At 38.0% G+C, this 26747-nt stretch overlaps 1 protein-coding gene across 14 annotated transcripts in view; it reads left to right on the top strand.

Annotated features, from left to right (window-relative positions):
* The window catches only part of mycbp2 (MYC binding protein 2), a 256550-nt gene that overhangs the window by 114757 nt on the left and 115046 nt on the right, over window positions 1–26747 (top strand). For all 14 annotated transcript variants that reach the window (XM_087987962.1, XM_087987958.1, XM_087987960.1 and 11 more), the window contains 16 exons: window positions 3009–3128; window positions 6374–6455; window positions 6533–6650; window positions 7322–7526; window positions 7916–8069; window positions 10041–10213; window positions 12873–12998; window positions 13099–13226; window positions 17426–17517; window positions 20222–20356; window positions 21095–21178; window positions 21312–21408; window positions 21980–22172; window positions 23216–23490; window positions 24702–24923; window positions 25437–25628. In XM_087987962.1, coding sequence (XP_087844088.1) covers window positions 3009–3128; window positions 6374–6455; window positions 6533–6650; window positions 7322–7526; window positions 7916–8069; window positions 10041–10213; window positions 12873–12998; window positions 13099–13226; window positions 17426–17517; window positions 20222–20356; window positions 21095–21178; window positions 21312–21408; window positions 21980–22172; window positions 23216–23490; window positions 24702–24923; window positions 25437–25628 — 2396 coding nt within the window. The remainder of the gene's footprint in view (window positions 1–3008; window positions 3129–6373; window positions 6456–6532; window positions 6651–7321; window positions 7527–7915; window positions 8070–10040; window positions 10214–12872; window positions 12999–13098; window positions 13227–17425; window positions 17518–20221; window positions 20357–21094; window positions 21179–21311; window positions 21409–21979; window positions 22173–23215; window positions 23491–24701; window positions 24924–25436; window positions 25629–26747) is intronic.

Genomic DNA, 26747 nt, shown 5'->3' with positions numbered 1-26747 from the left:
TAGCTTATGCTGTTTTATGATCCCTTTTGAACTGCATGGTAGAATAACTTTTCTTGCCTTTATCAGTGTCATACTGGTTACTTATCCCCCCACAGCAGAATAAGTGGTTCTTTTACTTCTTTGTTTGTTGTTCAATGTAACTTCAGGCTGCTTCACAGTGGAATGCTTGGATTGAAAGTACTTTTCAATTCGGAAACCAACTTTATTTGTAGCTTTAGTCTGCAGTTCTACTGTGCTTTGTTACAGTCCAGTTGGGCAAATGCACAAATTCTTGAAGTGACCACACAAGTTAATGATGTAATCAAAGTATGCAAAGACCCCAATTTGTCTGTTTATCAGAATCTGGTTAAAAGGAAACACTAGTCAGATTCAGGTACTTCACAAGAACAACTGTTTGTTACAAATAAATGAACTATCACCGCATAACTCTGCTAGTTGAGCCTCTAAACTGGTAAACCCCTAGGTGTGTGCACTTGCATGCTCCCACACTTAGGCACGGACAAATAAAAAATATTGGTTGCATAGATGGTGGGAAAAATACTGGGGAGAAACAGTTCAGTAGCATAACCGGATTCAGTGAGATATTCTATTTACTTCCCAAGACCACCTGTCCTTCAATTTTCTTCTCCAGGTTCTTTCACTCCATTGGAAGTGGCATAGCATGATTGGTACACTAAATACAAAAGCCTATAAGTTAGTGGTGAAAGGCTGCAGCTTCCAGCATCTGGTAGTTGAAAATAACAGACTTTAGGTACTTTTTAGTGCAGACAGACAAAGAGCCTTTCATTTAAACAGTCTGGAGGCTTCACACCTTCCATTGGAAACACCCAGCTGGTCACCTGCCCAGGAACCAATCAGAGAGCTTTTCTCAAGCTGGTAACGTCTGGGATCCACAACTGGCCACTTTTTTTTGCACAAAGCAGTCAGAAATCTGTTGCTGGATTAATGTGCCTGCATGCAGACCCTGGTGTTGAGCTATCCTATCATCTGTTCCCAATTTTCCCTCCACACCACCACTTGTTCCTCTCTTCCCCCCAACCCCCCCCTCCTTGTTCCTGTCCCCCAACCCCCTCCCTGTCCGGTTCCTCCTCCTCCTCCTCCTTCTCTCCACCCCCCCCCCCCCCACGTTCCTCCTTCTCTCTCCACCCCCCGTTCCTCCTTCTCCCCCCGTTCCTTCTCCCCCACCCCCCCGTTCCTCCTCCTCCCCCACCCCCCCGTTCCTCCTCCTCCCCCACCCCCCCGTTCCTCCTCCCCCCCCCCCCCCCGTTCCTCCTCCTCCCCCCCCCGTTCCTCCTTCTCTCCCCCCCCACGTTCCTCCTTCTCTCTCCACCCCCCGTTCCTCCTTCTCCCCCCCCCGTTCCTTCTCCCCCACTCCCCCCGTTCCTCCTTCTCCCCCCCCCCCGTTCCTCCTCCTCTCCCCCCCCTCCCGTTCCTCCTCCTCTTCCCCCCCCCCCGTTCCTCCTCCTCCCCTCCCCCCCGTTCCTTCTTCTCTCCACCCCCCCCCGTTCCTCCTTCTCTCCCCCCCCACGTTCCTCCTTCTCTTCCCCCCCGTTCCTCCTTCTCCTCCCCCCCGTTCCTCCTTCTCCCCCCCCCCCCCGTTCCTCCTTCTCCCCCCCCCCCCCGTTCCTCCTTCTCCCCCCCCCCCCCCGTTCCACCTTCTCCTCCCTCCCCCGTTCCTCCTTCTCCCCCCATTCCCTTTTCTCCCCCCTCCCACCTTGTTCCTGCACCCCAGTTCTCTTCTTCCGCCCCACACCTCTTCCCTTCCCTTAGCTCACCTGTCTCTTCTTTCTCATCCCCTAATCTCCCCTGTCCTCATGCCGTTCGAATTGGTTAACGTGCAGAAGCACCTTTGTGTCAGAATAAAATAGAAGCTTGTGGTTTTGACTTCTAAAACGCACAAAGCATTTACCTTATGCATGACATTAACATGCTCACTCTGACTCATTGCACTTGAGCTACATAATAATGATTTATTGTCATTCACAGGGAAATTCAGAAATCAAGTCATAAATATAATGTATTGCTTAATAATTTAGAAAAGTACACTATATCCAGAGGGTGGTTAGAAATGGAACTTGCTAGCACATAGCACATACTGATGTGCAGGAGTAGGCCTTTTAGCCCTTAGAGAGAACCTGGTGTGAAGATGAATCTGCTAAGTACATGAGTGGAAAAATAAATGGAATAGTATGCTAGTTAGGTAAGAGAAAGCAAATGTAGGGTACAGACCAGTTTAGATTAAATAACTTATTTTGGTGGCCTAACATTGTGATTTTTTAAGCTTAGCTTTGCCAATCTGAGCCTGAGATTTGAGCTGGGTCAGGTGGAATGTATTCTTGTATAAAATAGTGTATGAACATGTTATTGTTTGGCTTTTTCCTGAGCTTTAGTTTCTATGTCCCTAAACTGCTGTATTCAGCATGTGATGGACATACTGCTGACCAAACCAAAATAAAAGTGGGAGAGATTTAGGGACCTTTTGGTGTTATCATTGAAGCTCTCATTAATAGTTATTTGTATATTTCTCCAGTGGAACATGAGTTTAAAGGAAGGCTTTCCATATATCTGCTACCCTTTCCACCGGCAAAAGTTAGAATTTTGATTTTCCTTGAGGTAAATGGGCATGGTGCAGAAATGGGACCCTTTCACATCACATATCAAAATAATTTAGCCCGAAGTAGCTGCACATTTTGCCTTATAGAAACATTCAATGGAATAGTTTTTTAGTTTGATTCCATTGTTACCTTGCGTTTTTAAAATCGCAGAAAACTTAAGGGTGGATGGTAACTCAAATGTTTACTTAGCATAATATAATAGTATAATAGAAGAACAGAAATTTCATTTTTAAAATTTGCAAAGTATTTAAGAAAAGTGTGTTTGGCTTTATGATGAAACCTAAGTTGCCATGTGTTGTGGTCAAGAATAGCCAATAAACATCAGATTCAAATATTGTGACTACTTGCTCTTTCGGTGTTTCGATTACACTGTGGTTGGCCATTGCTTTTCAGATGCCAATGGAGAAAGGGGGGAGAAAGACACCAGCAAAATTACAACATATCCTCCAGGAGCTCTATGTCTTGATTATGAGCTCCAAGCAGTCCAGGTTAGCTGTGGATTCCATCACTCAGGTATGTATACTATGTGGGTGATTTGAATAAATAGAGAAATAAAACTGAATGCCTTTTTAATGTGCATGAGAAGTATGAAGACTCTTCTGTTTTCACTGAAATACTTTGAAGTACAGTTTCTCTTGATAGGGGAATTTAAAGCGCTGGACAAGAACATTCTGATCCATTTCCCTGACCCCAAAGTTCAAAAGCATAATTCACTAATATTGTTGTGTTGCTTGCTGGATGACCAACCAATCAACTTGAAAATTATAAATCACCTTTTGTAGGCAGTTCACTCAGGAGATTGACCACCCCATTACAAAATAGTTGCTTTTACTCTAACTGTATATTCCATGTTGGGTTTCAAGCCACAGCCGATTGTTACATGGGTCATGGCAAACAGTTTCTTGAGTTTTAGTTTTGTTAAGCATTTTGAGTAGCCTTGTACAATTTCCTCCAGTGTTTCTGTAGACTCTAATTACAGCTAAGGTAACTGATGTCTGTTATCTAGCCTTATTTTATTTCCAATTGATCATTAAAATGATTCAGCTATTATCAAAAATTTGACGATTTTAATAAAGTTATTTCTACTTTGCATCTGTTAACATTGACAAATTAAATGTCCTTTTTTTTTAAAACAAGCTTGTTTAAAATAAATTTCTTTATAAAATTCACAAAAAAGTTTTATGAAGATTCCAAAGGAACTATGTTTACAGGTCGCCAGTTTGAATTCAAAACATTTATTTGTAATCCCAAGAGAAAAAAAAATTGTGTAAAGTTCATGTGACCATAGTTTGTTCCATGAGATCTTCCTGAGTAAAGTACAGGATTGTGTTTTAATCCTAACTCTGGGTAAAGATATTCATAACATGAAATGCATCGAATAAGACCAGGATCTGCTAATGTACCAGCAAATTGTAAGACTTGTAATGTAAACTGAGACAAAGTTTGCATTACATCATAAGATGATATCATTTAGTTTTAAATTATACTTAACATCAGTAACCAGCACTTTAATTTTCCCCATTCAATGTTTCAGATATGCTGATGTGCAAATTCCTGAGAGAGCACAACAAAAGGTTCAACTATTGATTATTTGTCTCCAGACACTGATAATTAGCGTGACTAGTTGTAACTGATGTAATTATCTGGCTGGAAGCTATGATAGTTTTTGAAGAATACTTAAAATTCAATCATAGGGAATTTGAACGTTTCTTTCATTTCTTTTTTCCCTCCACACCTTTCCTTGCTAACAATATTAAATTTCCTTGGATATGGCCTGTCCGCTCAAGCTGTTGAGTCTGTCCCAACCAGACCAATTTATATCTGTGATTGGGAGTAGCTGGGATATTATTGCAGAGACACAAAAACAGATGAGTTCAGAGGGTGGGAAAACTCGGGCTGTATTTTGCACTGTGGCTGAGAAGCTTTTTTGATTCAGGAATTGAGTAGGGATAAGAGGTGAAAAAAATTGTAAATTGAAATGCAGCATTTTAACAATGGTTCACTTTATTTACGTTTAAGTATCAAATGTTGTTGAGCTGAATTTACATGCAGTCTGTCAAATAACTCCTGGGAAAACTGTTCAACACTAACTGGGTCCCTTTTCCATATCAAATAATCCTCTTTTCTCTAATGTGAGTTTGTTCCAGAATTGAATACTTTCCTGTCTGGAAATGCTTCCAACAGCTCTTGCACTCCTGGGTAGGATGAAAGCCCTTCTTTACCTGCCTCCAGATATATTATATGAAGCTGTGATGTGCTGTCACTTACCCTTGTGTTTGCTAATTGCTGCAACATTGAAATCTGTATAAACCAATGACTGTTTTATCAAGATAAATGTGAATTTTAAGGGACTTAACATACCTTTCATTTGAAGGAAGGTGCAGAACACAGGGCTGGGATCTTGAATTTGAAATTTGCTTCCTGATGGCAGCTTCTCTCCCATGTCAATTAAAAACTTTAAGTTTTAGAATTTGACTCTTAATTTATAAAATGTTTCCCATTGTCTATCATCATTATCATTGCTTTGCGACTCCAGCTCATCGCATATTTGGAAAAGGTGGATAAATCCAGGTAGTATAGAGGGTTCTGAAGTTGGGAAGGAGGTCTTCAGTGCATGTGGGGGAAGGTCATGAGTGAGTATACGGGTTGCTTGTAGTGATGGGAGATCTACACTCCTGTGAACAGAAACAGGCTTTATTGCGTGTAACTACATAGAGAGGATGACGAGGGAGGACAAGCCTGGAATCTTACAGATCCAGGCTCCATGATATAATCTGAAATCACTGGCATAGCTCTGTAGCTTTACTAAAAGTATAAGTCCCTTATCTCTACAGAAAGGGAAAGTGGGAAATAGCTGATTAAAATGTGAGGGTATGGGAACAGGCCTCACTTGAGTTTTCATGGAGAGTATGGCAGAATATTACCCGAATACAGTGAGAGTACTTAAATGCCAATTTTTCTATTTATATGATGTAATATTTTATGTTGATCTATATAAAACTACGAAATGTTCCTGAGCTATTTTAGTGCTTTGTGCTGACATCTGGGTCATATTATCTTAAGAGATTTTTTAAAATTTCTATATTTTCGTCCTGGGATCTGAGTGTTTCTTAAGAGATCAGCCTTTGTTCCCCACTCCTAATTGCCCTTGAGAAAGAGGTGCAGATTTAAAATGAAGTAATTTTGGAAAATATTTCATAACACTGCCACATAGTCCTTTACTTCACTTTGCATGTGCTTAATTCAGCACAGCCATGTTCTATCGTTGGTATGGACTAGACTTCTTTCCATATTACATGCAATAACTTTATTGTATGTTGAAATGCTGAAGTCAGTTTGATAATTTAGTACAAATACATTCATTCTCAATTTTTATCATTATCGAAAATAAATAAGCAACTAATGTTCCTGGGCTTGATGTTTAATAATTGCACTCATTTGAAATGGCCTAGACCATTTGCATTTCACTGCAAATCAGAAATAAAGTTTTGCTCATCAAAACATTTTCAGACCTTTTGTCTTTGGTCATTCTCACCTGTGAAAAATTGCTTGGCTAAATTGTGATCTCTTCTGAAAAGCTGCATTTTTTAACAACAAATTGTGTAATTGGCAAAATGTGTAAATAAACAGTTAGGTCAGCATTTTGACTTAAGTTAGATAATTTGCGTTTTTTTTTTCTGGAGGATGAAACCTTTGTGTTACCGGTACACACATTATTACTCAAGTTTGTTTCTTAATGTTTTCCAAATAATCTACAGTGATTCTGATGGAGAATGGCGATGTATATACATTTGGATATGGGCAACATGGACAATTGGGACATGGAGATGTAAATTCAAGGTAATAAATAAAACCAAGAAAGCTTTGTGCTTTTGGAGTACTGTTTGTTGCCTTGCTAAATAGATTTTTCATTTCAGAGGGGCACCCACTTTGGTACAGGCCTTACCAGCTCCTTGCACCCAAGTAACTGCAGGCAGCAACCATACAGCTCTATTATTAGCAGATGGACAAGTCTTCACGTTTGGAAGCTTCTCTGTAAGAATTTTTTTTTTAGGACTTGCTTTTTATGCAATATTTTAATGGTTTATATAAAATCTTAATTATTTGACTTAAATTATTTTACATGCTCTGTAGCTGAAGGAAAACAATGGTTTACAATCCATACTTAAGTTACTGCGATTTAATGTCAGATTACAGACTAAATGGAAGAAATCAAACACAGACCTTTTTGGTGCATTTCCTCATTCTTGCTCTGCACTTAAATGCAAAGTGTCCAAAACACTTGGTACAAAGTTATTTTTCAAGATGAAGGTTTACTGTTCAATCATAACTGTAACTTGAATAATATCATTTCATGTTAAATTCCAGAGCTTGTCTTCTATGAAGTGTTTTGGTTTCTAGCATTGCTCACCTTACTAAGCATAAAGATGTCCTAAGAAATAATAATATACATTTAAAGTGTACTAAATGATGATTTAGAATTGCACTGAACTGTTCTGAACCTCCTTAACTCTTTATTCTCCGGTGCAAAGCCTTCATGCTCCACGTTCCACAGTGTCACCTATCTATAACATTAAGCTGAAAACCTACTCCTGAACTGCCTTGTCCTGTTTTAAAGGATTTGCATTAGTGCAAATTGTTAATCAACTTCATATTAGTAGAAGTGAAAATGTATAATGTTTTGAAAGTTTTCTTTTCTCTTGTAGAAAGGACAACTTGGTAGACCAATTTTGGATATACCTTTCTGGAACACCAGACCATCTCCAATGCCAAATATAGGTTCAAAGTATGGCCGTAAGGCTACCTGGTTAGGTGCAAGTGGAGACCAGACCTTCCTACGCATTGATGAGGCGCTTATCAACTCTCATGTTTTGTCAACTTCAGAAATATTTGCCAGCAGAAACATTATAGGCAAGATAGATTTTTTTTTCCTTTGATATTCAATCAAATTGTCAATTTTCCAAGCTATGAACAAATCAGGTAATTGCATATTGGAGCCAAGGCTTCAAAATGTAGACGACTACAAATTGCAACATGAATAGTATAACACAAAATCTAAAGATTTAATTTGAAATAGAATGAACATTGCAGTTATGAAAGCCAGTGGTACATTCACTGTACAGTGTGCTTTATTGGGCCTTCTAGATTAGCATCTAAGTTACTAGTTGCTAGGGGTGAAATATAGTGGGGAGGATTTGGTTTTCTAGCTTTTACTTAAAATATCAGAAAAGTTTTGAAAAGATATAATGGTATGGCTGAATGTCTAATGGGTGTCTGATCTATGGTATTTCTTCAAATAGGCTTGGTACCTTCATCCATAACTGAGCCACCACCCTTTAAATGTCTGTTAATCAATAAGCTGGATGGAAGCTGCAGGACATTTAATGATTCTGAACAAGAAGACTTACGAGGTTTTGGAGTTTGCTTGGATCCCGTGTATGATGTAATTTGGAGGTAATCTTGCATTCCCTAAAGATGTTTTGAGCACAAAATGTATTATTTTCCACTATTTTTGGATTTTGTGGACATAATCATGCAGTAGTGGGTTTGTATTAACTTATAGAAATCAAAGAGAAAAAAGGGTTTCAAAATTAAGCTTATTTTTCTTGGGAAACTTGAGGGGGCCTGATACTGAACAGTCTATTAACATGTATTTACTGAGCCTTGAATTTGGAGCTGCATGCACAAATATGCAGTACAAACCAGCATTCACATTTTGTGTGGTATCATTCTGTCCATTCTATTTGAATTTAAATATTTGACTTCAGGATGGAAAACATGATGACTAACATTTACATTGCACATTTGTAATTTTTGAACAACAGCATGTAGTTTATACAGTAACGTCCTACAAAAAAGTGTTCTGCACGAAGCTAAAGTAATGCATGTAGGAATACGTTCATTGCTTGTCACTCTATGCCTGTAGGACTAAATATAACGTAGCCACAGTTTTTATTATTCAAACTTAAGTGAGTTGTTTTAACATCATTATTGGTCATTTGTGTTATGTTTTGCAGTGCAATCCACATTCTGATAACAATGAGGTTCCACAGCTTGCACAAATGATTTGTTTGCTTTTTCTTTGTTTGTTTTGTAGGAGTATATTGATATATTAAATCTATAGTAAAACCTCCTGAGAGGTTCTTCAGTCCAGTTTGTAAAAGAACCCAATTTACAATTGGTTCAATGTTTGGACTGATTCAAAATTTTTTTCAAAAAAAACCACTCCTCAGAGGAGTACACTTACAAATCTGTCATAGCTATGTTTGTGCTAATTAGGGGTTTTGTGGAATGAGAGAGAGACTCGAACTTTTATTTCCTACTTTAGTAAAGTTGATTTTCTTTTCCCATTTCTTGGCATTTTAATATTTTAAATTTAGTTGAAAATCCTGAGCTACTGTAAATGGAAGGAAAACCACACTAAGCACACTGTTAAATGTTTGTGTGAAGCTGCCATTAATATTATTTATTAGTCCTCCAAAGGTATTAAGATTTCTTCTTGTTTTGAATTTGTGAAATATTTCCATGACAATAAGATTGGACAGTTCGATCATTAGACTCTGTTGAAACTGTCATCTATCACACTTCTTTGCTTTATTCCGTGGCCTAATGTCATTCTTGTTGCCATTTATCTGCCCATCTATCCCAGGACTAGCTATCAATATGTATTGATTGGTGGCCATTTCTTTTATTCATTCATGAGATGAGGGTGTTGTTGGCTAGGCCAGTACTTATTACCCATCCTTAGTTTGCCCATCATGAAGGTGGGTAACAGCTTCATTGAACTGCTGTAGTCCATTTGGTTTGGTGGACTCTCAATGCCTTTAAATCATTAAATTTTGATTTAGCCCTTTGTCATCCATTGATCCCCTTGCATTCACCTGAGACTTCTTTTTAGTAAGTTAGACAAGGACTTTGTTGGTCATCTAGATTACAAGATCCTTAATTAGGTTTATTAAATATAAAATCAGCTTTCAGCAAATCTATTTGTAGATTTTCTAAATGCGTAGGGATTTTGAAGTATGATTTCAAATGCCCAAAATTATAAATTCTCTAATTTCTGACATATATTGAACACTTCTGGTTAATGCATGAAACGCTATTTCTATAGAAAAGGATGTTGAAACTCACTGTCAACCAAGAGGCTGTGGATATGGAATTAATTTAAATTAATTTACTTTTGATTGGATTTTCTTTGGTAAGTATGTGGAGCAGAGGTGGAAAAAACAGAGTATGGATCAACCGTAGTCTAATGTGATGACAAACTGGTTTCAAGACCAGAATGGCCTGTTCCTAAGTATAACATTTATTTAAAAAACAATGGGGCATGTAAATCTAAGGAAAATTTAAGTTATGTTTAGTTTTCAAATGCTGATATTAATATTCTTTTAAAATCTCAAAAAGCTCTTCCTTTTTTTTCTGTAGGTTCATGCCAGGTCCAAAAGAAGTTTGGTGTTATAATGCAGTTACGGCAGATGCCAGGCTTCCTGCAGCATCTGAAATGCACAACAGATGTTGTATTCTGAGCCCTGAACTTGCCTTACCAGCAGGGTCTAGAGCATATACCACAAGATCTCATGGGGCTTTGCACATTCTAGGTATGCATTCTTGATATGTGCATAAATTGATTCAGAAGCTCTTCACTGATACTTACTTATTCAAAATTTTTGTCAGACTGTATGGACTTTTAAATACCATTGAGAGGTTGTTGGGCATTGCTATATATAGCTTAATGTTGAGAATTAAAATAACATAAGCTAAGTATGCAATTTGCTGTAATAAGGTAGAGATCTTCGAAGGGTTGGTGTGGACTCAATGAGCCGAATGGCCTGCTTCCTGCTTTGTTTGATTCTATGGCAGATGATGAAATTTGAAAGCTATTAAAATCAGATGAAAAATTGATCCAATGATGGTCACTTATTCACTGTAGCATGTTATAAAACCTTGTCTGGTTCATTAATGTGCTCTTCAAAGAGGAAAAAAAACTGACCACCTCACCTAATCACATATGTGACTCCAGACCCTAGAGTGTGGTCGACTCCTACCTGCAATTAAACTGGGGAAATAAATGCTGATTAATTTCCTTTTCCACAGTAGGAAGGGTATGATTGCTCTGGAGGGGGTGCAAATGATGTTTTCTGGAAGGAACATTTCAGCTCTGAAGAGATGAATAAGCTTGGGTTCTTTCTGAGCTCAGAAGATTGAGTGTGGGAACCTGATAGAGGTATATAAGGCTATGAGGAGCTTGGATGTAGTGAATAGAAAGCAGACGTTCCCTTTATTTGAAGGGTCATTAACAAAAGGGCATAGATTTAAAGTGGAAGTAGAAGGTTCAGAGAGGAATCGAGGAAAAACCTTTTCACCCAAAGGTTGGGTGGTGTCTGGGATGCGCTGCCAGGGAGGTAGCTGAAGCAGGAAACCTCACAACTTTGGATTATTACTTAAAGTGTCATAACATTCAAAGCTATGGGCTAAGTGGCGGAAAGTGGGACTGGTTTAGGTAGTAGTATATTTTGGTACATATTCGATAAGCTGCTTCTGTACATGTGATTCTATATGTGATCATTTTTCAAGGCTTAATCCTTGGGTCCTGCTCCTTCGATTAATACTCGCCCCTCAGCCCCTGTTATTTATAAGGGAAGGATCATAATCCTCAAGCATGATAGCAGTGTCCCACTCGACTGTCAATTTCTAGCATCATTCTTGCTGTCAATTCCAAAACTATTGCAACATTTTATTACTGTTTACCTGCCTGTAGGTTCTCAATCAGTTTCCTTTGCCTGAAAATCAATGCTATTGTCTTCAATTTCTGTTGGTGAATATTCCTTTTTATTTGACTTGCTGGCCATCACCTTGTTTTGTCTGCTGTATCAGATCAGACCCCTGAGCTGCCTGACCATATTAGTTAGATGAAAGTGAGTACTACAGATGCTGGAGATTAGAGACAAGAGTGTGGTGCTGGAAAAGCACAGCACATCCTGATGAAGGGCTTTTGCCCGAAACGTTGATGTTCCTGTTCCTCGGATGCTGCTTGATCTGCTGTGCTTTCCCAGCACCACACTCTCTTGACTATATTAGTTTCCATTCCAGGAGTCCAGCCTTTCTTCAAATCATCACTGGTAATACCTCTAAACCACTTTGGAATCTGTTTAAATCCTAATCCATACGTTTGTCACGTTGAGGGTTGAACTTTAAACCTCTGCTCGCCAATCTTTTCACCAGCTACAGACTCCTCAGTTTGTTTAAAACCAATGTCTTTTTTTCTGTTGTCGTCTTGCACATCCATTATCCTTCATTACCCTGCAAGAAAAAAACGCATCACTTTCTGTCCAGTGAAATAAACTTCAAGAGTCTGAATTTCTCTCTTTAAAATCCATTATGGTCTGCTCTGTTGACTTGTTGCCATGCATAAATCCTCAACATCATGCTAGGATGTTCTGAGCTGCTTCTAATTTCTCTGTTTTCTATTTATTCCTGCAATCTGCAATACTGGACTTTATAATTTCTTTATTTTTCTAATTTTCTTTTCCTAAGAAATTGTACTGAAGAATTTGTCCCTAGATACCTTGTACCTAAGATAGTGTAAGTGGCAACTTGTAAACCTTTCACTGTACTCATTTGAGTACATGTGACAATACAGCTAATTCAATTCAGTTGATGCTGCTGGGGTAGATTACCTTCTGATATGAGAAAACAAATAAATGTTCATGGTTGCTGTGTACATGGAAGTACCACATTAATTTTGTAATTCACTAGTGAGTTGCCTGCTTTCATTTTGATATAAGAACTCTGTATGCTCGAAGCTTGCAGATAAAATTAACAAAAATTTGCAAAGTGTACTTGAATTTTAACTTCTGCAACAGTAGTACGCCTTGTGTTTGCAAAGTGATTACTAACTTATAAGTAAATGGAGATTATAACATCTTTTCATTTGCCTGTCAAATTTGAGTATTGCTGAAATTTCTTGCATTGTTTTTAAAACATTTTTGATTTTTAAGATATTCCGTGAAATTGATCCTTAATGTGATACTCATATATCACCTTAATATCACATATCGATATTATGTGAACTGCTCTCAGTTGTGACTAGTTAATTTAGGATTAGAAGACTTAATGTATTTTAAATATGCATTTTGGAGTGGAAGAACTGAAAATATAATCGAATTATAATTGTCTGGGTGAAAACCCTCCATTCAATAATGTAAGTGGATATAAATTGTAATTTTCTTCAATAATTCTTTTTAAAATTTGAAACAGGTTGTTTGGATACGTTAGCTGTTATGCAAGATCTGAAAATGGGTGTCACCAACACAGAGGAGGAGATCCAAGCAGTTACTAAAGTGTACTCCAAAGAAGACTATAGTGTGGTTAATAGATTTGAAAGTAGGTTCATAATATAAGTTAGCAAAGATTTCATTAAATTGTTTTCATTTTTGCGAAACAGTTTGTATTCATTATATTTGTAACTGCTATAATTCTTTAGGCCATGGAGGTGGATGGGGATATTCTGCTCATTCTGTGGAAGCCATTCGCTTTTGTGCGGATACAGATATATTACTTGGAGGCCTTGGCCTGTTTGGTGGCAGAGGTGAATACACAGCAAAAATAAAGGTGAGGTGACCGAGAAAGTTGCAAAAATTGATATTTTTATAATAGAGCCAATTCAGGAGTTTGGAGTTATTTGCACTTGTCTGCATGAGTGCAACTCTAAAAATGTTTCAGCTCAATACCATTTAGGATAAAGCATCCCACTTGATTAGTACCCCATCCATCCTCCACCTTGATGTTAATTTATTCTGCTATCAACTCCATGCCAGTGTCTACAGGATGCAATGCTAAATTGCTTTTCACAGCACTTTCCGAACCTGTGATATCAATCAAAAGGGCAGTAGGAATGTGGGAGCATCACGTACCAGGTTTTTACATAAACCTGACTTAGAAGTAGACGGTCGTTCCTTCGATGTGGAGAGGTCAAATATCCTGGAGTGCTCTACCTCAGCACTGTGAATATACTTCAGTGTATGGATAGCAGTGTTTCAATAAGGCAGCTCAACACCTTCCATTTAAGGGTAATTAAGGATGGACAGTAAATGCTGCCCTCGCTAGTAACAGTTACTCCATGTGTGTTTAAAAAACATGCAATTCAAGTATATTATGTTCTTAAGAGCAAGTACAACTGAATTTCCATTCGACCATAAAACATGGCAGCTTTAGCAGTCGATTTGACCCATTAGGTCTTCTCTGCTTCTCAGTGAGATCATGGTTGATCTGATGATCCTTACTGCCTTTTTCCCGAACTCTTGATTCCCTTGCTGATTAAAAATCTGTTTGTCAGCGTTGAATAATCTTAACCATCCAGCTTTGCAGCTCTCTGTGGTAAAGAATTCCACAGATTCACCACCCTCAGTGAGAAAACAATCCTTCACATCTGTCTTAAAGGTTGATGCCTTACTCTGAGATTATGCCCTTGAGTCCTAGGCTTTTCCAGAAGAGGAAGCAACTTTTTGCAATTAACCTGCCAAGCACCTGCTAAGAATCTCGTATGTTCCAATTAGGTCACCTCCCATTCTTTTTAAAACTCCAGACAGTACAGGCCAACCACACAATCTCTCATCATCCTGTATTGGATGCTCTTTGTGATTTGTGTACAGATCCTCCTCTGCAGCTTGCTGCGGTCTTTCTCAACCTATATGGTATTCAGCTCTTCTTTCCTGCCACAGTGCAGAACCTCATATTTCCCCACATTAGTTTTCATCTATGCAACCTCACTTAACCTGATTTCTTAGTGTCATCTGAAAACTTTGGAAACAGTACACTTGTTTTGGTTATACAAATTATTAATATATTATAAATAATTGTGGCCCCAACACTGATCACTATGACTCTGTCATCTATTAGTTAATTCTTCATCAATGCAAATATGCAATACCCCCCACCCCCCCAAAAACAAACCATGGCTCTTAACTTAGAGTAGCCATTTGTATGATACCTTGTCAAATGCCTATTGGAAATTCAAATATGTTATTATTAGATTAGATTCCCTACAGCGTGGAAACAGATCCTTTGGCCCAACAAGTCCTCAACAACCCTCCGAAGAGTAGCCCACCCAGACCCATTCCCCCACCCAGTATTTACCCCTAACTAACCCACCCAACACTGTGGGCAATTTAGCATGGCCAATTAACCTGACTTGCACATCTTTTAGATTGTGGGAGGAAACAGGCGCACCCAGAGGAAACCCACACAGACACTGGGAGAATGTGCAAACAGACAGCCGCCCAAGGCTGGAATTGAACCCGGGTCCCTGACGCTGTTGAGGGTGCAGTTAACCACTGGGCCACCATGCCCAGTATCTCCTTGTTCTGCTTATTTATCCTGCATGTTATTGCCTCCGAATTGTAATAAATCTGGCAGGCATGTTTGCCCTTTTTTTCTGAAGTCATGCTGACTCTGCTTGATAACATCATGGTGTGGAGGAGCTGGTGTTGGACTGGGGTGGACAAAGTTAAAAATTACACAACACGAGGTTATAGTTCAACAGGTTTAATTGGAAGCACTAGGTTTTTGGAGCTATGCTCCTTCATCAGGTAGCTGTAGAACAGGATCATAAGACACAGAATTTATAACAAAAGGTTACAGTGTCGTGCTATAGGTTCTGTGTCTTATGATCTTGTTCCACAGCAATCTGATGACGGAGCAGAGTTCCGAAAGCTAGTGCTTCTAAATGAACCTGTTGGACTTGAACCTGGAGTTGTGTGATGTTTAACTCTGATTACATCATGCGTTTGTAAATTCTCTGCTGTGAATTCCTTTATAATTGACTGTAACATTTTCCCAGTGACAAATGTGAAGATTCACTGGCTTAAAATCGCTTGTTTTTCTTTCTTACTTTTTGAATAAACATATTACGTTTACAGTTTTCCAGTCATCTGGGACCTTTTCTGATATCCAAGGATTCTTGGATGATTGCTACTACAGTATCCAATATCTCTTAACAGCTTCCATGAACATCCTACAATACGATCCATCTGGTCTAGGGCACTTACTGGCCTTTAGCCCTATTCATTACTCTTGTACTTATTCCCTAGAGATATTGTATTTATTCACATCTATGCCTTTTGCTTTTTGATTATTTAGTATGTTTGGAATGCTATTAGTGTCTTCTACCATTAAAACTGCTCAGTTTTCTTTTACTTTCTCTGCATTTCCAGTTTTGCATTACTATTACCTCAGCCTTGTTCTCTGACGTGCCTAGGTTCTCTTTGGCCTTTCTCTTTGATTTCATATTTTTAAAGAAGCTGTCCTTTTTTTTAGCTCTTGTTAGTTTAGCCCCCCAAAGTTTATTTTCTCTTGTTGTTGGCTTTTGTTGGCTTCTCAAACTTATCCAATCCTCTGGCTTACCATTAAACTTTGCCATATTGTATATTTCTTTCCTTTCAATTAATATTAGTTTTAACTTCCCTAGTTAATTGTGGTTGAGTTATCTCTTTGCAGAATCCTTCTTTCTCGCTGGGATATGTTTGTTGCAAATTATGAACTTTTTTTCTTAGAAGTTGCCATTGTTCACCAACCATTTTTTCTGCTCTTTCCCAGTCCACTCAAACCAGCTCTGCCGACCTTCATTTTTACATGCCCTTAGTTAACTTTTGAACAGTTGTTTTCAACCTGAACTTTTCTCCCTCAAACTGAATGCTAAATTTTATCATGCTATTGTCATGTTTCCGAGGGGACCTTTGACTCTAACATTCTTTATAAAACCTGATTACACATCACCAGATTGAACAAGGGATTAAATTATACTCACTCCACAGCATTTTGTTCTACAAAAGTCTCTGGAATAAGTCTGTCCCCTCAAAACTGCTCCCTTCTACCCCAGTATTAATGTCAGTGCCCCATGAACTGAAACCTATTCCTTCAATTCCTATCTTTGTAACTCATTAACTACTTTTCGTTTTACCCCGTGGTACTTTGCCCATTCTTTAAGGTCGTAATCTTGTGATTATTTGGAAATGGTTCTTTTTAATTAATCTGCCAACTTGCTTTCAACAGAACTTCTTTTCTAGTCCTATCACCGTCATTGGTACTAACATGGACAATGACAGTTGGATCCCTTCTTGCTATTGTCTCTTTCCAGTCCTGAGGAGATGTCCTTAACTCTAGCACCAAGGTGGGCAACATGGCCTTCAAGACTCTCAGCTGCAGAGAACAGTATCTATTCCCTAAATATACTGTCTTTTGCCACTATTATATTACTATATCCTCTCTACCTTGGTTGGGTGGTCAGCTCATTCAGCCTCCAGATAATCCTCAAACTCATTCACACAGCTTGCAAAAACCTCATAGCTGTTTGACAATTGCAGGGATCTTGGGTCTTCATACTGGAAGTCACACTCTGCTTAAGGTTGTCAACAACAGACTTTGCACTGTAGATCTCTCTTTGATGTCAAAGTACAACATGAATTAGGCTTGAGCAAATAAGTATTTAAACTTTCTTACCCAATAAATGCCAACACTCAGCCCTGGATTGAAATGAGTTTGCTAGTAGCTAGACAAATTTGAGTACGTGTAACTCATGATAAATTATACAACTGCAGCTTGTACAACCACAAAAGGTGTTTTTGATGCCCCTGGACAGTTTAAATTTTATTGGTTTACTAAGGAAGTAAAAGAAAATTATTTTAATCTGTCTGTCCAAGCATACCACTTGGTAGCTTAACATGGAAGTAGCTGTACGTTTTTTTCCCCCCTGTATTTGGAGAACATCAAAACTAAACGGAAAATCTAAACTATACTTTTTCTTCTTATACTAGCTGTTTGAGCTGGGACCTGATGGAGGAGATCATGAAATTGATGGTGACCTGCTGGCAGAAACTGATGTTCTGGCATATGACTGTGCTGCAAGGTACTTGTTAATCTGTATTGACTGAACTTTTAATTAATCAAACTGCTGACTTGATTTCCTTTTATAATTTGAAATCACATGGGTAGAATGGTACACCACATTTCATTTATTGATACTGAATTCCATGTTTTGTTGATTCTACCTATTATCAATGTTTCCTTAAATGCTGTCAAGTTCTATGTAATTCTTTATTCTTTTATTTCCTGTTTTCTACAGATTTTGATGCCTCTCTCTAGTTCTGTTTCCAAATTATTGATGTGCATAATGCCTAGACTGTTGAATAAAATTTGCATCAGATTGAAAATTGCTCGTGTTGCTTTCATTGCCTTCAGTTAATGATTGGTTTTATTTAATGTGTTTTGTACAACCATCTTTTTAAAGAGTTTAATTGACCAAAAGCCTATGCACTAATTAGTTCTGTTTTCCAAGCTCAAATGGCTTCTTTCTGACCCAGTAAATCAGATCTTAAGATTGTAAACAACAACTCTTCTGATTTAATTCATTTTTTACCAAGCTATTTCTCTCTAAATCAGGCAGCTCCTTGATATTTTCCTTTGTGTTCCACTCCAAATTCCTTTGTTTCAGGTCCAGTGTACACTTTTAACAAATTGCAACAGTACTGTCTTGCTTTATCTTGTAGTGGATCTTTTAATTCTATTAATACACAAAAATTGTTGAAAAGTTCTCTTGTCCTGACCTAAATACAGAGGAACCTCAATTATCCGAACTTGATGGGTGGGCACTTTTTCGTTCGGATAATCGATTCTTTGGTTAATTGATCAGTGCCTTTTCTCTGGGACTTGGAGCTTTTAAAGTCTGCTCCCCGTTCAGGAGACTGCAGCAGCACACTACGTGAGCCCTGCCACCAACTCCGTTCAACACCACCCTGTCCCCGTAGACACTCTCCCCTCTCCGGGGCAGCTGAACTGGACTGCTGCAACCATACTGCTGCAGCTGCACAAACACCACACCACGTTTGCCCTGTACAAGTGTTGGAGGGAATATCTGGGGAAGGGGGATGGGGTTAGGGTAAAGCCTGTGTAGAACTCCAGGGAAAGTGTGGAGAGAGAGAGAGAGGGCAGGCGGCCAATCATTTGGAGACTGTGCTTGTTTAATCACTGTAAACAAAAGATACGATCACTGTTGAAAACACGTCTTTGATGTATTGTTTCCATCGGGACCTCGAGATCTCCTTTGGACAATGCAATTTTTGGATAATTGGTATTCGGATAATCAAGTTTCCTCTGTATATATTCCAAGGTTTGTGACTATTTCTATAGTAACTGTTTCAGGGAGCGGCCAGTCCACTGATTTCATAATTAGTTGAAGTCTGGATATTACTATTAGTTTTGAATGAGGCTGATCCAAATGAGGGAAATAAAATAGATCTGGAGACTTGAGTGGAGGTCACATTGAGCAGGAAAATAACTTCACACAATATTGTGACAGGCTTGACTAGCCATGTTTGGTTAAACCACGAAGCAAAGCATTAGAATAGGGCTTAGAAGCAGGAATAGGCCATTTGGTCCTTATAGAAGATAGTGTAAAAAGTGTTATTTACAGGAAAAGGTGACATTTTGTTCTACTTCACACATGTGTTGTCTTGAGGTTGTTTATATTTTGTAAAATTAATTAAATCATTTAAACTTAAAATTCGATCTGAAGTTCAGTTTCTCAAACACAGCACAGCAATGTACAAGATATTCTGGGGCCTGGAATAATTTGATAGCTAAAAATGAATAGAACAATTGTTCTCATTGTCATAACAACAAGCCAAGTGAAGACTCAAAATGATGGGCTGATGCAATTTGCTAAAAAGGGTTATCTAATTTCAGAAATGTGACAAGCCTGGAGTAACAATCACAGAAAAGATCTGAAAACATTAGATTCACCTCTTATCTTTTTCATAAAGCACTCTGATGTTTTACTTTGGAAATAAAATATCAGTTGGAAGTGTATGGTAATAATACATTTGTTGTGCTTAGTGACAACATAACAATTTGACTAAATTGAGTGTAACAAATTGTTTACATAGATTATTGTTTGGTTCAGTGGATACTTTGTTTTGCTATATCAGTTGTCCCCTTTAGCGTTTTAATAGTTCTGTCATGCACTTGTAACATCTCTTCAAGACAATTTTTTTAGAATTCCATTGTTTTGTGTTGAGCTGATGATCTCTAGTACAGTCAATATCTTGAATCTTATGTAATTTTTCTGTCAAATCTGTTTGCTATTGTCAATTTGTTCACCTTTTGTAATTCAAGCACCCCAGGCCGCATTCCTGATTAAGGGCTTTTGCCCGAAACATTGATTTTTCTGCAACTCGGGTGTTGCCTGATCTGTGCTTTTCCAGCACCACATTCTTGTCCCTAGCTAAACATGCTGTCCTGTAATTACAACTTCTTGCCAATAGTTCTGCTAGAGCATACTGCTTCATTCGTATTGCAGAGTAATTCTTGTTAGATCGAAGTCTGCTTCCTAAATTGCTGTGTATTGTGCAAACTAATTGTGAATATAAACTTTAAAATTGGTTCCTTACATTTTTTGAACAATGATCTTACTAATTGCGACTAAATTATGTATGCATTATTGTGTTTGCTGTTCCCCACTAAATTACCTGAACCTAAAAGCACGTTTTGTAGAGGTCAACTTCTAACAAAGTTTAAAAAACATTATCCTGAACTCCCTTCTCTGTATTTTTCAGAGAGAAATATGCAATGATGTTTGATGAGCCTGTGGTGTTGCAGGCTGGTTGGTGGTATGTGGCTTGGGCTCGGGTTTCAGGGCCAAGTAGTGATTGTGGCTCTCATGGTCAGGCTTCCATCACCACTGATGATGGGTAAGATTTTGCTTTGCATTTTTATTTGTTGGTAAATGTTTTTTATATCTTCAGATTCAAGAGTACAGTTCTCGTTTATTCTCCACATTGAACTCTGAGATTTAGTACGTTATTGCCAGAATCAGAGCAAGATTTTTGCACATTCTCCCTGTATACTGTGGGTTTCCTCTGGGTACTCTGGTTTCGTCCCACAGAGCAGAGATGTGCTGGTTAGGTGGATTGGCCATGGTAAATTGCCCATAGTGTCAGGGGATGCACAAGGTTAGCTGTAGGAAATGTAGGGTTACAGGGATAGGGTAGGGGGTGAGTCTGGGTGGATGATCTTTGGAGGGTCGTTGTGGACCCGATGGGCCAAATGGCCTGCTTTCATGATGTAGGAATTCTTTGAGATTTGTTTGAGTTATTCAAAATCATGACGTGTCTGGACAGAGCAGATAAGGAAGAGCAGGTCCCATTGGTGAAGTGACTCTCTATTTCGCTCATGTCCACTTCAACACTAAATTATGTGAATATTTTCATTTTCCACATTGACTATCTTCTTTCGTTCTTTAGTGCTCTGGGTCAGTTTCTATTAAGTTCAAGTGAAGCACACCTTTTAAAGAAGAAACTTGTGTCCTATTTAAGACATGTCTAAGTCTGGGTCACAAAGCTTAATGTCTAATCTTTGGTAATGAATATGTTGTCAAAGTAGCAAGGAGAAGCCAAAGATTGTTTTAAATCTATTTGTTCTTGTTTCAGAGTTGTTTTTCAGTTTAAAAGTTCCAAGAAATCAAACAATGGAACAGATGTGAATGCGGGTCAAATTCCACAGTTGCTGTACAGGTTGGTTCGTAATCAAGTCATTTCTAAAGGAAAAGAAAATCTTAGTCTCCCTTTTATCTTTATCTTTATTACTTCTCGAATTTGGCTGATTCATTTGTTATAATTTGGTTGAATTTGATCATCTTTTGTGCAGGTTACCATCAAATGATGGAAACTCAGGAAAAGGAAAACAGCAACCAAGTGAGCCAGTGCATATTTTGAGAAGATCATTTGCAAGGACTGTCTCAGTGGTGAGTGGACAAATTTGAATGAAAATTATTTTCTTTGTAAAAAAGTTTTGTTTGTAGTTAAACCCCAAACCAAATATAAGAGATTCTTAGTCGTACATCAAAGGGCAAATTAATGCAGTTTTGAACTGTAATTTTGTTTTTGAAATAGTTCTGCCAGCTCCTTGCAGATAGCTCATCAACACTGATTTATTTCAGAACTATTGGGAGAAAGATGGGATGCAATTGGGCTTGTAACTTTGACTTATATTTTTGGTGACAAGACTTCTTAAAGCTGAATTAACAATGTGTGTATTGTCCTGCAAAATCTGATGCAATAAATTTCTTTTTAATATTGTTGGCTGCAGGGAGGCTGGATAGAAAATACTCCATTTTCTGTTTCATTTATTAATTTTGTTATTTGTATGTTTAATTAGGTGTTTAATTGTAAAAGTAAATTGGTGATAGAATTGTGTGAAATATGTTGTACATTTGTTCTTAAAACAAAATTTGTTCAGCCACACAGGCCCAAGTTCCTATAAAATATATTTGCAATGCAGAATCATTTGATTAAATCCATCAATTCTAAATATAGGAATGTTTTGAGTCATTGCTGAGCATTCTACAATGGAGTTGGACAACCCTGGTATTGGGAGTGGAGGAGCTGCAGGGCTTAAAAGGCTTTCAATATACAGCCACTCTGCTGGACTTGGAACGACTAAAGTTTGTTGGGACTTGTTGCCTGCGACTGCTGCGTGTCTACATCTGTGAGATATACCCTATATCAGGTACTGTTGGTTTAGCAAGTAACACCAAGTTTGATTGTTACTAACACTTAGTCATTCTGATGCGGTCTTTCCTATTTTAGACACACTCTAAAACAGCAGTTGTATCGTGAAGGCCTTGAGTTCAGTCAATCTTAGATTGAAAGGATGTATTTCGTTCAGTGCTTTTGAGTATTATGTTTATATGTAATACACTTGGCCACGCTTAAACAAAATGGAATAATTTATGTAACAGCTCCAATAAATGATAACACTCTCATTAAATGTGGTTCTGAGAGTCATTAAAGTGGTAAACTGACAGGCACAAAACATTTGTGAACATATTGCCAGACCAGCTGTCATTTTGTACTATTGTTTTTTTCAGATTTCTAGTATCCACAGTATTTATTTATTAGCATGTTAATGTATGTACTCTTGGAAACTGTAGCTGTCATTCTTTTTAGCTAACACATAGCATTAATATTTGGCTCAAGATTCTACTTAAGTATTTGATATAGCCATAATTTTATTTCTTTTAAGAGATTGGATCAAAGGTCATAGTCTGGTCTTCACTCATTTACTGTGTGTGCATTGTATTGTTCAAAGAGAAGCACTTAAACCTCGAGTTTGAACATTGTTTTTCAATTTTGCGTATTTCCTTGGCTACTATTTCTTTTCATTTATGTTAAATATCTTGTAAAGCAGCAGCTTTACTTCAGCTAAATTGGTTCCTGTATCATGTCTTGTGGGAGCAGCATTCATCAGTTAACGTAACAATTGTTGGTTTTGGAGGAAGAGTAAAAAACAGTAGTATCAGACAGTTCTTCATACAAAACTATGGCTCTGGTACCCTGTTTTGTTTATCATAAATTTCTAGTGATACGCCAAGTCTGCTTATAGAGTTTCAAAATTAAGTTCTGCTTGCAGACCAGCCGGATCACTGATTTAAAAATTGGTTTGTGTTTAAATATGCATGTAACATTATCCAGCAGGACAGAAGCTAACATGTCAATTTTGATTTAATGGCAGGTGCATGTTGATTTGTTGCTTTATATTTTGCTTTGCAGTTGGTACTAAAGCAGTGATAGAAGAAACAAGCAAGCTAGCAGAATGTGTTGGAAAGACGCGATCGCTCCTGAGAAAGATTTTATCAGAAGGAATTGATCATTGTATGCTGAAACTTGACAATGATCCCCATGGCTACCATTCGCAACCAAAGACTCTATTGGAAGCTGTTCTTCAGGAATGCCACAACACATTTACAGCCTGCTTTCATTCCTTTTATCCTACCCCTGGATTGCAATGGGCTTGTCTTTGTGACCTGCTTAACTGCCTAGATCAGGTACATTCGAGAGCTGACAATTTGCTGATGTTTTATTAGAAGTTTAATACTGGCTTTTATCTGAGTTTTTTTGTTTTAGAAAAAGGAAAATTGGGTATTTTTTTTAGTCTGGGAGCTTTGGCAAAACTGAAAATATGGTTAGTCTCTTATAATGGGGTCTTGTTGATCTTCAGTATATTTTTCATAGAATTATAGAAGAATGGATAGAATCTCTACAGTGTGGAAGCAAGCCATTTCAGTCTCTTGAGTCCACACTGACCCTCTGAAGAACAACCAACCCAGATCCACCTTTCCCTGTAATCCTGCATTTCCCACGGCTAGCCCACCTGGCCTGCACATCGCTAGACACCATGGGCAATTTAGCATGACCTAACCTTTGGACTGCGGGAGGAAACCGGAGTGCCCCGAGGAAACTTGCGCAGATATACAAACTCCACACAAGACCGTCGCCCAAGGACAAAATTGAACCTGGGTCCCTGGCGATGAGGCAGCAGTGCTATCTACTGAGTTACTGTGCCATCCCTTGGTTTTTGGTATATGTGTGTTTCTGTTTGTAACCTTCTGAGACCCACAACACCATAGTTGAATCTTAGCTGCTTTTCCACTAATTTCAAAGAGAGTTGGTGATGGGCAGCAAATACTGGCATGTCAGAAACACCTGTTCCATGATAGAATTTTAAGCATCCTAATTTTGCTTCCTGATGCCCATGCTACTTGATATTTTCAGCATTCCCTGTTCTCACATACAATTCTTCTCCCTTTCAGAACCGCTTTAATCAACCTTCTCCCCAACACTTCTTTGTAAAGCCTATCCATACAGTTAAAGCACCATTTCAAATCTTCCTTTACTCTAAAATGCACCAATTTATTGTTGCCTCCAAAATAAGTGACTATCTTTTTCTTTCACAATTTCTCATTTGAAACTTTTAAAAAAGGTCCGCACCCTTTCATAGTTACCCCAATCATAATGCAGTTGACCAGTGAACTATCCACCGTCATCTTTTTGATCTTTCCAGTCAATTCCACTATTGTCCTTCATTGCCTTTCTTCTATTGGTTAGTTAAGTGAAACTGCCTTTCAATTGGTAGAAAGTGGGAGCATCTGAACTGATCTTAAATAAAACATTCATGACCATTTCTTTTGCAATCTGATCAATGTGTTCTCTTTTTGAAATTTTTACATCTACCAATTATTCTCTTTTCATTCATTAGGACATACAGGAGGCTAACTTCAAAACATCAAGTAGTCGGTTACTTGCAGCAGTCATGTCTGCATTGTGCCACTCTTCAGTCAAGCTGACTACAATCCTTCCTATTGCTTACGATGGTGAAGTGTTGCTTCGGTCCTTGGTGAAGCAGAGTAGCACAGAGAATGAATCAGCTATGGTTCACAGATTTGCCCTATTAGTCTCTCATATGGAGAAACTCAGCCAGGTGAGAACAACGGAGTTTTCCTTCTGTTTGAAGCATAATAAGTTTCCGTAGTCAGTTGATCAGGACCTGGTTAATGCACAGTTAATTTGTCTTAAACGTACAGCAACAAATATTTTACTGCAAAATTACTATGAATCATAATTTCTATTTAACAGTTCATTGCAAAATTATTAACATTGATTGTCGATTTAGAAGATCATGTTAAATTGGAAAACTTAGTTTATTGCTTTATGCAATAGTTCCAATGATTATGCTTATGCTTACCTGAGTTGGAAACATGATTCAGATTCATAGAAGCCAAACTACCGCTTCTGTCCTCTTGACATGCTTTTTAAAAAAATGTTCTGTGCCATCCTGCTGAAATATTGACAGGTCAAAATTTCATACCTCCTCATTAAAATGCCTCTCTGTTAACTGGTACACATTGTGAAGAATCTGTTAGAAGGAACTTTAATTGTAAAAATTACAATTATCAAAAATCATGTGTATTAAATCGTAATATATTTCCTCTAGATTGAAGAAAATATTACAAGTATGACCAGTTTCCGAGAAGTTCTTGAAAAGATGTTGGTCATCGTAGTGCTTCCAGTTCGAAAAAGTCTTAGAAGAGAGGTCGAACTCTTCTCTCCTCTCCTTGTGTCCAATACTTGTGGTCTCCTTGCCAGTATAGTCAGTGAACTCACTGCATCAGCACTGGGAACTGAGGTAAGCGTCTAGGTCTGAGCTGATTATTTAGAGAGAGTATTTTTGATTAAAGTATTTATGATTTTGCTATTATAATTTATAAATTATATACTTTTGCCTAAAAATGATTATTTTAAATAACATCTACTTATTTCTGTTTCTGTCAGCTACATTTTATTGGTTCTGAATTTGAATGTTTGTCCAAGTGCCACTCTTGCACTTGAACATAAAAATTAAAACTAACACTCCAGTGCAGTACTAAGGGAGTGCTGCATGATAATGGCACTATTTTTTGGATGAGACATTAAACTAAGTCAATATCTTCATTAGTGCACTTACAAAGATGCCAAATACAAGAGCCTTTGTCACTGGATATGTTAATTATAAGGTTGGAATTATAAAGAGAAGTAATGAGGTAATGAAATGTTACAAGGTATCTTTCAAGGAATCTATATTTGGAAATATAGTGATTAGACCTGTAGCATACATGTTGCTATGAAAGTACGTCAGAGACATCAGGTGAATAATGACCAAAAGCGTGAGGAAGAAAATTATGAAGCAATCTGAGTCAATTAACCTTCAAGATATTGTAATGCATTAGTTCTTTCTCCAGCTTTAGTAAAATTAAGCATGAAAGAGAACAGAGATATTGATGGATGTATGTTTGCTCGCTGAGCTGGGAGGCTGTTTCAGATGTTTTGTCACCATACTAGGCAACATAATCAGTGAAGCACTGGTGTTAGTGTCCCACTTCCTATTTGTGTTTAGGTTCTTTTGGGATGGTGATGTTATTTCCTGTTCTCTTTTCTCAGAGGGTGGTAAATGGGGTCCAAGTCAATTTGTTTGTTGATAGAGTTCTGGTTGGAATGCCATGCCTCTAAGAATTCTCATGCGTGTCTCTGTTTGGCTTGTCCTAGGATGGATGTATTGTCCCAGTCGCAGTGATGTCCTTCGTCATCTGTATGCAAGGATACTAGTGAAAGTTGGCCATGTCTTTTTGTGGCTAGTTGATGTTAATGTATCCTGGTGGCTCATTTTCTGCCTGTTTGTCCAATGTAATGTAACCTAAATACATAAATAGAAAGCGGGACACTAACACCAGTGCTTCATCAAAGGCTTACTGATTGTTACCTAATATGG

The sequence above is a fragment of the Chiloscyllium plagiosum genome, unplaced genomic scaffold (assembly GCF_037043375.1).
Source record: "Chiloscyllium plagiosum isolate Xiang-an unplaced genomic scaffold, Cpla_swu_hap1 HiC_scaffold_6, whole genome shotgun sequence".
Lineage (NCBI taxonomy): Eukaryota > Metazoa > Chordata > Chondrichthyes > Orectolobiformes > Hemiscylliidae > Chiloscyllium > Chiloscyllium plagiosum.
Note: the sequence above shows the minus strand (reverse complement) of the source record. Positions and strands in the feature narration are given on the sequence as shown.